The 12,653-nt window shown below is 42.3% G+C and overlaps 1 protein-coding gene across 4 annotated transcripts in view; it reads left to right on the top strand.

Moving 5' to 3' along the window:
• The window catches only part of inpp5d (inositol polyphosphate-5-phosphatase D), a 149,706-nt gene that overhangs the window by 39,275 nt on the left and 97,778 nt on the right, over window positions 1–12,653 (top strand). For 3 of the 4 annotated variants that reach the window (XM_072255668.1, XM_072255669.1, XM_072255670.1), the window contains one exon: window positions 11,805–11,949. In XM_072255668.1, coding sequence (XP_072111769.1) covers window positions 11,805–11,949 — 145 coding nt within the window. Of the gene's footprint in view, window positions 1–3,285; window positions 3,699–11,804; window positions 11,950–12,653 lie in introns of those variants that run through there. The other variant, XM_072255671.1, reaches the window with a different exon arrangement.

A 12,653-nucleotide genomic window follows, 5' to 3' on the forward strand; every position in this document is an offset into this window, starting at 1 on the left:
TAGGAACCCAAGGGGCAACTTTTTCACCCATATAAGAAGTGAGCTGCCAGAAAAAGTGCTTAAGGCAGATGCTTTAAGAACACTTTAAAAAAAAAACATGTAGACAGGTGCATGGGTAGGAGAGGTTTCATGGAAGTGGGCCAATTGCCAGAAAATTGGATACATTAGATGGGATTATTGGTTGGTGGGAACCAGCTGGACTGAACAGCCTGGTTTTGTGATGTATAGCTCTAAATCTAGAAGGCAGAACTCCAGGACACTTAGGGAAAAAATTAAAAATCCATATTTCTTTGAAAGCATGCTAACTTTCATGACACAGGCATTTCCCACCCACTTAAATCAGGAAGCAGAATAAATTTCCACACCATGTGACCATTCTAAATAACTGCATCAGCCCTATCTGGGAATCCCCCAAGGTCACATGCCTGTTTCAAACTGTGGTAAATGCTGAGATACAAGCAAGGGCAGGAATGGTAATTCAAAGAACCTTATAACCCATTAAAATAAAGTTCTTTGAAATTGCAGTTAGCATACTTTTACTAGAATTGATCATTTTTTAATCGATAACCTGCTGATTCCATCTGTTCGTTCTTGTGATTATCAGAGTATATTGATTTCAGATCATGCCCCAGTTACCCTGTCTATATTTCTTCCTGGTCTCCCCCAAATGAATAAACACTGGCGTTTTAATCCGACCCTGTTGTCGGATAATGATGTTGTAAAATTTATGAAGGACCAGATAACTTTATTTTTAGATACTAACATGTCATCTGAAACCTCAACTCAGGTTGTCTGGGATGCCATGAAAGCATATCTAAGGGGTCAAATAATTTCATATATTGTGAATTTGAAAAGAAAGACCCATACAGAGAGATTAGGTCTGGTTAATCCAATTAAAGCAAAAGACCAACTATATGCCCAGACCAAAAATCAGGAACTGTACAAGAAGCAAGTGGTACTTCAAACTAAGTTTGAGCTCATTTCCACTCACCCAATTGAATGCCAACTTCTTGAAAGTAAGAGCCAGTTTTATATTCATGGTGATAAATCCAGTAAATTTTTAGTCAATCAACTAAGACGTTCTAAAGCTAAACAACAAATTACTAAAATTCGAATGGGAAATGGGAACATTACCTTGAATCATTCTGAAATCAATGAAACATTCAAGAATTATTATTCTCGACTCTATTCCTCTGAATCTTTAAATGATAGCATTTCTGTCGAGCATTTCTTAAATAGTTTAAATATTCCTTCGCTTTCTCTTGATCTCAAAGCAAAACTCAATGAGCTATTATCATTAGAGAAAATATCTTTAGCCATTTCTGCACTGCAGTCTGGTAAATCTCCTGGACCTGATGGGTTCTCTGCAGAATTCTATAAATCATTTTCCTCACTGCTTTTGCCTCAATTAACCTTAGATTTTATCTGATTCGTTTAAACATGGTCAATTGCCAGCATCATTTAATGAGGCAAGTATCATTCTTTTAGCCAAAAAAGGCAAAGACCCAACAGAGTGTTCCTCATATAAGCCGATTTCTTTGTTTAATGTCAATGTTAAAATTTTGGCTAAAGTTTTGCTACGTAGATTGGAGAACATTGTACCCTCAATTATTTCTGAAGATCAAACTGGTTTTATTAAAAATCACCTCCCTTTTTTAATATACGGTGCTTATTTAATATCTTGTATTCACCTTCAACTAGGACTCCTGAATGTGTCATCTCTCTTGATGTGGAGAAAGCGTTTGATTGTGTGGAGTGGAATTATCTTTTTGAGGTCTTAGAAAAATTTGACTTTGGACGAAGTTTTATTACATGAATTAAATTGCTATATTCATGCCCCATTGCTTCTGTTTTGACCAACTCTCAGCAATCCCAATCTTTTAACCTTAAACGTGGTACCTGGCAAGGCTGTCCTTTAAATCCCTTACTTTTTGATCTGGCCATAGAGCCATTGGCAATTGCATTTTGTAGCTGTGCTGAATTGATGGGGATTTGGGGGGGGGGAGGGTGTTGAGCATAAAGTTTCTCTTTATGCTGATGATCTTTCACTTTTTATATCAAATCCGACTACCTCCTTACCCCCAATGTTTTCACCTCTTAATAACTTTAGCCAGCTTTCCGGATACAAACTTAATTTACACAAGAGCGAACTTTTCCCAATTAACAGAGAAGCACAAATCTTAGAATTTCATAACCTCCCTTTTAAAGTAGTACATAATCAATTCACTTACCTCAGTATTACTGTGACAAGGAACTTTAAGCATCTTTTTTGAGAAAATTTTACTAATCTTTTAAATCATACAAAACAGAGTTTGGCACACTGGTCACCCCTGTCCATTTCTCTGGTGGGTCAAATTAATGTTATTAAAATGTATATCTCTCCTAAATTTTTATACTTATTCCAATCATTACCAATTTTTATTTCTAAAGCTTTCTTTGATTTGTTAGATTCTATTATTTCATCCTATCTATGGAAGGGCAGATGTTCCAGACTTAATAAAGTTCACCTTCAAAAACCTAAAAGGGAAGGTGGTATGGCCTTGCCCAATTTTCCTTTTTATTACTGGGCAGCCAATATACATTGCCCAAAATGGGGGCAATGGAGTTGAACTCTCATAGGGATTTCTCCATTTCCACACTTCTTGGATCCGAACTTCCTTGTCATTTGCCTAAACTAATTGTTAATCCTCTCATTAGACATACTCTGAGAATATTGGCTCAGTTGAGAAAACATTATGGTCTTCATGGTTTCTCTCTCTTTAGTCCCATCTTTCATAATCATCTTTTCCAACCTTCTATGCAAGACTTAACATTTCATGATTGGTACAGAAAGGGCATCAGGCGTTTTGAAGATCTTTTCATAGACAATTGTTTTGCAACTTTTGAACAACTGTCTGCAAAGTTTAACCAACCTAATATTCATTTCTTTAGATATCTTCAAATTAGACATTTTATTAACCCTTTAATTAGATTATGAGGACACTCAGTCCTCGTTTATTGTCATTTAGAAATGCATGCTTTAAAATATGATACAATGTTCCTCCAGAATGATATCACAAGAAAACACAGGACAAACCAAGACTAAAACTGACAAAACCACATAATTATAGCATATAGTTACAACAGTGCAAAGCAATACCATAATTTGATAAAGAGCAGACCATGGGCACGGTAAAAAAAAAGTCTCGAAGTCCTGATAGCCTCATCATCTCACGCAGGTGGCAGAATGGAGGAACTCTCCCCGCCATGAACCTCCAAGCGCCGCAAACTTGCCGATGCAGCACCATTGGAAGCACCCGACCGCAGCGGACTCTGAGTCTGTCCAAAAACTTCAAGCCTCCGATCAGCCCCTCCGACACAGCCTCTCCAAGCACCATCCTTTGCCGAGCGCTTCGACCCTGCCCCGGCTGCCAAGCAACAAGCAAAGCCGAGGACTCGGGGCCTTCCCCTCCGGAGATTCTGGACCACACAGTAGCAGCAGCAGCGAAGCAGGCATTTCAGAAGTTACACCAGATGATCCTCTGTGCTCTCACATCTGTCTCCATCAAATCAGGATTATGCACGGCACCCTAACAGACATCACCGGAGTGGCTGCTGCGAGCTGCGTCGTGCCGCCATCTTCTCCTCCCACCTCACAGCTTTCCTGAGATGCCTGAAAAAGAATGTTGTGGACTTGTTTCTTTGTATAAACCCATTGGGTAAAAGTTTAATATCTACTATTCGTGATAAGTTAGCAACCTTGAGGCATGCCCCCTTTGGTAAAATTAGAACTGCTTGGGAGCATGATTTAAATACTTCTCTGTCCGATGAGGTTTGGGATTCAATTCTTAAGTCAGTTAACTCAACCTCTACGTGCTCACCACTGCCTTTTGTGGTTCAAGGTTGTACAAAGGGCTCATATGTCTAAAACTAAATTATTGTGGTTCTATCCTGATATTAGTCCCTTTTGTGACAAGTGTAAAGTGGGCGAGGCTTCTCTTATTCATATGTATTGGGCTTGTCCTGGTTTGGAGAAATTTTGGAGAGATGCCTTTTTAACTGTACCCTATATCCTTAATTGCCATGTAGGACCTAACCCTTTGATTGCTCTTTTTGGCATTTTGGGTGAAGTTGACACGTGTTTTGAGTCCGACTAAATGTCGAACATTCCCTTTTGCCTCTCTTTTGGCTAGACATTTAGTTCTTCTCAGGTGGAGAGATGTTGCCCCACCCACTCATGCTCAATGACTTAGAGACATTATGTCCGGCTTAGACCTTGAAAAGATTCATTATTCACTTCTTAATTCGGATATAAAGTTCCACAAGGTGTGGGGACCTTTTCCTGAGTATTTTCATAATTCTTTAGTTTAAAGGTTTATCCTCTTCTTTCTTTCAGTACTTTAATCCCTTACTTCCAGCTTTTTTGGTTAACTTTCACATTTTTTTTAATGATGTGAGATATATTATAGTTTAGGTGGTAGGCAATACACTTTATATTAACAGCTCTGTGGTGACAGAAGCTCTGATTAACTTCTTTATATCGTAATGGTTGGCTTGGAGTTGTGTAGTGGGAGGGTGGGGAGGATACTAACTTTATATGATTTTATTCTGGGTGTTTTTTCTTTACTGTTATGAATTGTACACCAGACACATTGGTTTTGCACTGTATAAGCCTCCTTTTCGTTGGTGTTTTTTTTTCTGTTGTAATGTAGAAACTCATAAAAAAAAAAAAGTTGCAGTTAGCTGAGTAGCAAGGGGATACCCAGAGCTCAATCTTCCAGAGTTACAAAATGGCAGATCTTACACACTGTAACAAGAAACTGGGTTACACAGTGAAAGACAAGTACTCAGCAAGATTGCATTTCAGAGTTGTACAGTGAGAGATCTGTACCCAGTGGTAACATACTCCATTGTTAAACATGTGGCACGTGGCCAAGTGGTTAAGGCGTCGGTCTAGTGATCTGAAGGTCGCTAGTTTGAGCCTCAGCTGAGGCAGCGTGTTGTGGCCTTGAGCAAGGCACTTAACCACACATTGCTCTCCGACAGCACCGGTACCAAGCTGTATTGGTCCTAGTGCCCTTCCCTTGAACAACATTGGTGGGTGTGGAGAGGGGAGATTCGCAGCATGGCAACTGCCGGTCTTCCATACCAATTGCCCAGGCCTCAGTCAACATCGAAAATCGATGGACAGCTGAGAAAAAAAATGTTAAACAGACGTGTACCCACCAGGTCTGTATCTGTATTATGAAGTGATACCTCTATGGCCTCCAATGCAATGATCTAGATCAGATATAGAATTCACAGTCTTCAAGGCAGTAGTAAACCCGGCCATCCTATAGACTTCTGAGAACTGAGCTACAGACAGAGGCACTGGAAAAATCAATTCCAAGTGCTGCAACTAGTATGGTTCCCTCCAATTAAGTGCAGCTGCCTAGCTTCACACGACACTTCTCTCTGTAGTACGATATGCAAACCAGCCTCCCCAGGACTGAGGACTGAGGACAGGACTGAGTTACTCCATTCGCCATGTTTACCAGGCCATGTCTTTCCCATGCCCAGTGCCACACTCCTAAGATGAACCCTTTACTCTGAGCTCTGTTTTGAGAAGATATGACCAGCTGGACAGAGGAAAAGATTGAGAACCTGTTCAGTGCTCTCTCTTGATGAAATTCAACATCCCACAAACTCCTGGGAATGTCTGGTCCATCATCACATAAAGCAGAGGAGCAATCTTCAGTTTGCAACTGAGAAACTGCCAAACCCGGAGCAGATAGAAGCCCTTTGTAAATGGGGCAAAGAACACACCACCTCAAAACCTTGACTTCACCCCACACCCCCGCCCAGCTTTGCTCCAGATCACAGGGTACAAATCTGTTCAACGTTGCAACTTTTTACACGTAGGTACAGGTCTCTCACCGTACAACTCTGAGATGCAATCTGCAAAGAAATTTTCCACCAGCTGCACCGAAGACCTGTGGTATTACTCAGCACACCACACCTTCCTCTTCGCTTCGTGACAGTCCCAGTCAATCAAATACAATGGCCTTGCCACAGTGCTCATCATTGTCTCGCAGCTTGTGCTGCGTGCTGACATTTCAGTCATAACAGTTGCATCACACATCAGGCAGCCCTCGGTTAAAAATAGTGAAAGGTGTCTTGTAAAGGCAGGCAGCAGCAGCAGCTGAGTGGAGGAGATTGTCTTGGCTGCAGCACCTCACCTCACGATGACCCATTGCTCCTTGTTATCAAAATGACGTTCCTGAAGCACAACAGCACCTGTTTCACCTCAGCCGGCTTAAGAAGTTTGTTATGGGTCCCCAGATCCTAAAGACTTTCTACAGGGGCACAACTGAGAGCATCCTGACTGGCTGCATCACTGCCTGGTATGGGAACTGTACCTCTCTCAATCACAGGACTCTGCAGGGAGTGGTGCGGACAGCCCAGTGAATCTGTAGATGGGAACTTCTCACTATTCAGGACATTTACAAAGGCAGGTGTGTAAAAAGGGCCCGAAGGATCATTGGGGACTTGAGTCACCCCAACCACAAACTGCCTCAGCTGCTACCATCCAGGAAACTGTACCACAGCATAATAGCCAGGACCAACAGGCTCCGGGACAGCTTCTTCCACCAGGCCATCAGACTGATTAATTCAGGCTGATACAATTTTATTTCTATGTTATATTGGCTGTCCTGTTGTACATACTATTAATTACAAGTTATTATAAATTGTGCATTTAGATGGAGATGTAACATAAAGATTTTTACTCCTCATGTATGTGAAGGATGTAAGTAATAAAGTCAATTGAATTGAATTCAATTCAGTGACCCATGACAGACTGAGAGCATTGAAGTTCCCTGTACTCTTGTATAAGAAGTTAACTTCAACTCACGGAAAAATTCATCTGCTAGGACCTGGAGTAAGGAGACTCTACTTGAGGGAATTTGGCACGATGCTGAATGGAAGATAAGCAATCTGCCAATCTGCTGACCAATGGTACATTGCTCTATAAACAGCATGAAAGAGGCTACAAACTGCAGTTACTTCCACATGCTAAATATGTATTTGGATGATTGTAAGTTTTAAAAAGGCCAATAATTATAACAACTCACACAAAATGCTGGAGGAGCTCAGCAGGCCAGGCAGCATCTATGGCGGGGAAAAAATACAGTTGACATTTCGGCCAAAACCCTTCGACGGGACTGGAGGGAAAAGCTGAGGAGTTGACTTAAAAGGTGGGTGGAGAGGTGAGAGAAGCACAAGGTGATAGGTGAAACCAGGAGGAGGAGGGATAAAGTAAAGAGCTGGGAGGTGGATTGGTGAAAAAGACAGAAGGCTATGGAAGAAAGAAAAAGTGGGGAGCACCAGAGGAAGGCGATGGGTGGGTAAGCAGGTAAAGTGAGAGGGGAAAAGGGGATGGGAAATGGTGAAGGAAGAGGGGCATTACCAGAAGTTCGAGAAATTGATGTTCATACCATCAGGTTGGAGGCTACCCAAATGCTCTTCCTCTTCCAACCTAAATGCGGCCTCATCACGACAGTGGAGGAGGCCGTGGATGGACATACTGGAATGGGAATGGAAAGTGGAATTAAAATGGGTGGCCACTGGGAGATCCCACTTATTCTGGCATGTTTGCATCATTAACACAGATCACTAGATCACGATAGAAAAACCCATTGAAAAACCAAAGCAACACACAAAACACTGGAAGAACTCAGCAGGCCAGGTAGCACCTATGGAAAAGAGTAAAACAGTCCACACTTTGAGTCGAGACCCTTCATCAGGATAGGTCTTACTCTTTTCCACAGATGCCACCTGGCCTCCTGAGTTCCTCCAGCATTTTGTTTGTGTTGCTCGGATTTCCAGCATCTGCAGATTTTCTCGTGTTTGAAAAACCAAAGGGGTCATTTAAGGATGTGCTTGTATTGACTAGCATTAAGCTGTTTTGAAACCATGGTATAGAATTAATCAAAACTAAGTCCAAAAGAAAAGACACTGCAATAAACTCCATAAGCAAAAGCAGCCTTAAGGCTGAAATTCATCTAGACCAGAGAGAAAGATAAATGGATGGTAACATTACTTAACAAAATGGACTTTGTTCACAGTGAAATATTATTTATAAGAATAAACCATCCACTCATTTCCATTCTGTTCTAGCACTGCTGCCATTTATGTGGCACTCTGGGTTTTTATATTAAATATAATTACAGTGGAGTGGACAAAAAGATTTTGCTTTCTGAATACTTCAAAGTGCATTTATGGATTTTGAGTTGGTGATCATGAAAATCACCATGAAATTTCCTTATCACGCACCATTATTTTGTAATCACCGATGTTTGTTATGTCGGCTGGTTGGTGTAGTGTCATCTGCACTGGACCTCGAGGTGAGTGGACCCGGGTTCAAACCTGGACGGCGCTTTGCATGCTTTCCAACTGTGCTGGGTTGAGCATCGAGCTCCTGGTCAGCCTTGTTTTTAAAAAAAAAACAACAAAATGGCAAGGTTGCTGCCTGATGCATCACAAGGTGTGGAAAGGAACACCAACAACAATATTAGTGATTTCAATTCATAATTCAGGTCATTTAAAATGTTGTCCACAACGTAAGGTGAAAGGTTTTCTATCTTGTCCAGGACTGATTAGGCAGGACGGATTTTCGAAAGACTATAAAAGCATTGTGCAGGCTCCATTCTACACATTATGTTTACAGGTATATCGGTTTGTGATCATGTTGATGCGTATGCTGTACGCCCATAGCATATTGTGTGTACTCATTATAATAAAGTAATTGTATTTTTGGGAGTATTTATGATTGCAAAATGTCTTACCAATGTTATAACAGCCGTGACATTTGTAGTGAGTATACGCTTAAATCTCAAAGACAGAGCATGACTCCTTTTATTAAGAAGGCCTATGAGCTCTACGTTGGGTGTAAAATTGGTTCCGAGTCGAAGTCTGGGCTCCTCACATTCGCCGCACAACATGAGCTGTCGATCTTAGAGCCTGGCTCAGGGATACTCTGAATTCAAAGCCATTCACTGCCCTGATGGTATGGCAAGAGGAGAAGGATCATGTGACAGACTGCTACTTCTGTCTGGCCAGTGTATCTGGTTTCTCTGCTTAATAACAAGAAATCCATTGAATGTCCCAGTCTCCCTTCAGCCATGAGACCTGCGCCACACAGTGATAGTCTTCCAGTACCAAAGCTACCAGAGACAAGGAGCCGAAAGGAGGCTGACGAAGATGCCATGACGCATGAGCTAAGAATGGAAATTCATTGTCATGTTGAAACCTTTATGTCCAGTGAGCCTGACAACTCAATCTGAGTTGAATGACCTGGTCAAAGGCAAAACCTGAGTTGGATTGAAGACTGCAAGAATGGAATCTGCTGTCACCAGGCACGGACATTTCCGTGAAGGATTTTCATATTTGAGACAGATGTTTCCCAGTATAACTGAAGCCAGGATTAAGTAAGGCATTTTTGCTGGTCCACAAATCAAACAGGTCATCAATGACAGGAAACTCGAACAATTTTTAGTGGGACTGGGAAAAATCACATGGAAGGCATTCAAGGATGTTGTTGAAAATTTTCTAGGCAACTACAGAGCACCAAACTACATGCAGCTGGTTGACAATATGCTTCAAGCATACAAAAACCATGGAGTGCAACATGTCACTGAAGATTCATTTTCTGCATTCCCATTTAGATGTCTTCCCTGCAAGTCTTGACACTGTCAGTGAGGAGCATGGTGAAGAATTTCACCAGGACATTGCGGTCATGGAGAAACGGTGTCAGGGCAACTGGAATCTATAAATCTTGGCTGATTATTGTTAGACACTTAAATGAGAAGTCTCAGACACTAAGTACAAACAAAAATCATCAGCCAAACAGTTTTAGCTTAGTGGAACTATTGCAAAGTTACATACTTTGAACCTATTCAATAAAAGTTAATTTCGTGTTTCTCCAAATTCCTATGTGGTACAAGTATTATGAAATTACATTTATGTTCAACTTCAAGTAGTTTATCATCACCACAAAATATTTCTGAAAAAGCAACAGCTGCAAAAAAAAATTGCTGTCCAGTGTAAGACACTTCCTCTCCCCACCCAGCTGCTCCCTTCAACAGGAAAAGAACCCTATATTGTGGTCCTTCCCCACTGGTGACTGCACCAAACTTCAGTGTGTCCCTCAGCGTGTAATCCTGCAGCCTGGATGTGTCAGTCGGCAGCATTCTTCCATGGACGTCTCAATGTGCTGTCAGACCAACAGGTTTTGGGCCAACCAAAGAGAGTCTTTAACCGAATTGATGATCTGACAGCAGCACCTGGTGTTTGTCTCCGTGTGCGACCCTGTGAGCAGCCCGTAGATCGGAGAGTCCTCTGACATGTGGTGGCTGGGAATGAAACTCAGCTCAGCCCTTTCACCTTCCTCCATACTTTTGCAAACGCACACGCACGGGCCGCCTGTAATTTTTCACACCCCCTGTTCAGTTCCTGTATCTTAAATGGTGACACGGAAGGGTAGTGTCACTTTACAGCACCAGAGGATTACCAATCTGGGTTCAATTCCCAAGGCTGTCTGAGAGGAGTTTGTACGTTCTCCCTGTGATTGCGTGGGTTTCCTCCGGGTGCTCTGGTTTCCTCCCACAGTCCAATGATGTCTGGCTAGGGTTAGTGAGTTGTGGGCATGCTGAGTTGGTACCATTAGCATGGCTACTCTTGGGGGCTGCCCCCAGCAAAATCCTCAGACTATGTTGGTTGTTGACACAACAACATATTTCGCTCTGTAGTTTAATGTATATGTCAGAAATGAAGCTAATTTGGTACAGACGATCAGACGGGATATGTAACAGGTACTTATGGAATTCTGCTGAGCTAAAAGTGTGTTTGCAACAGCTTGCAACTAAAATGGTGCTGTTCTATTAAAAGTCAAATTAACTTGAAGCAGAGCAATTTTGTGCGTATTCTGGGGCACTTTGTGGTTACCAAGTTAACTCCCTTTATCCGTTTAGTTCTTTCCAGCACAAGAAGCTTTTTCTGACAGAATTCTCAATGACATCAGTAGCAGTGAACACGTAAGATTTATTTGCAGTAAAATTCTCAGCCTCACTGGCAGAGAAGTGGAAGTTCCTTTTTATTCAGAGAACAAGTAGACTTTGCAACCATTTCTCCTAAAATTGCATGCTCAAAGGGCCAACACTCAAATCGCATCATTGTCTGCACCCACCGTTAACTCACCGTGGAAAATAGTTATGCTCTGATGAAGGGTTTTGGCCCAAAACATCAACAGTTTATTCATTTCCGTAGATGCCGTCTTACCTGCTGAATTCCTGCTGCATTTTGTGTGTGTTGCTGTGGATTTCCAGTGTCTGCAGACTCTCTTGTCATTCCCCATCCCTATTTGCTTTGGAGAGAGTGGTAGTGAACCATTTTCTTGAATTGCTGCTAGGATTGATTGACTGTGCCTGAATAAGTGCTTATGATGCGTGAAGCTTTGATCCCATGTATGAATTTCGGCATGAAGGCTGATATGCAAGATTATAGTTTATTATGTGATTGCCTGCCTACAATTCCTTCTCACACACTTTGCAACTAGCCTAGCTTGAAAAAGGAACGAGTGTGAGCTGGACCGAGCCCTTGTGGTTCGATAAAAGTACTATGCAAAACCACACCAACAGCCTTGAGTTGCTCAGTGAGCGACCCTGAAGGTTCTGGGGATGACGGGCAAGGTGGGGGTGGGGTGGTGGGTGGAGGTTGTTGGGGAATAATACAGGTGTGAGGACTGAAGCTGCTGACCGTTCTGGTAAATACTGTATATCTGTTCACAGTCCTCAGCAGGGATCAAGTCGAAGAATTTTGAAAAGATGCCCGACTTGATTGAATATTATAAGCAAGAGAATATGGGGCTGGTGACTCACCTGCGGTATCCTGTGGAGCGAGTAGAAGAGGTGGAGAGCCCAGAGACAGAAGCAGGTAATGGGAGAATCAAACTGCTTTTTAAACTGGTGTTAATAAATCATAGAGAGAGTGTGGAAACAAATCCTTCAGCCAGCTGACAGCTAAGAACCCACTATACCAATCCTACTTGAACTCATTTTACTCTCTTCACATTCTCATCAATTCCCCCCACCTTTACAGTTCTACCATTCACCTACCCAGCAGGGGCCACTAAATCTAATCGACCATTCTTGGACTGTGGGAGGAAACAGTAACCCCGCAGTCATGGGGAGAACCGGAAACTCCACTAAGACAGCGCCACGAGTCAGGATTGAACCCAGGTCTCTGGTCCTGAGAGACCAACTGTGCTACCATGCCTCCTAGTGAATTGTGGTTAGTTCCAGTTGAACACCCCAGGAAAGTCAGCTGGAGTTGCATTTGAGATGAGTGGTTCCTTCAGCCTGATGTGGTTGTGAGATGTTGAGTTGAGGGAGATCCCCTCAGTTCTTGCCTAAATTGAGTGCACCAGTTGGACAACACCGTATTGGCATACATTGCCCTGGGCTGGTGCTCTTTCACTCCAATAGGGTAGGCAGGTAACACACACAGAATGCTGGAGGAACTCTGCAGGCCAGGCAGGATCTACGGGAAAGAGTAAACGGTCAATGTTTCGGGCTGAGACCCTTCATCGGAACTGGAGAAAAAAGATAAGAAGTCAGAGTAAGAAAGTGGAGGGAGGA

The sequence above is a fragment of the Mobula birostris genome, chromosome 4, assembly GCF_030028105.1.
Source record: "Mobula birostris isolate sMobBir1 chromosome 4, sMobBir1.hap1, whole genome shotgun sequence".
NCBI classification, from domain to species: Eukaryota; Metazoa; Chordata; class Chondrichthyes; order Myliobatiformes; family Myliobatidae; genus Mobula; species Mobula birostris.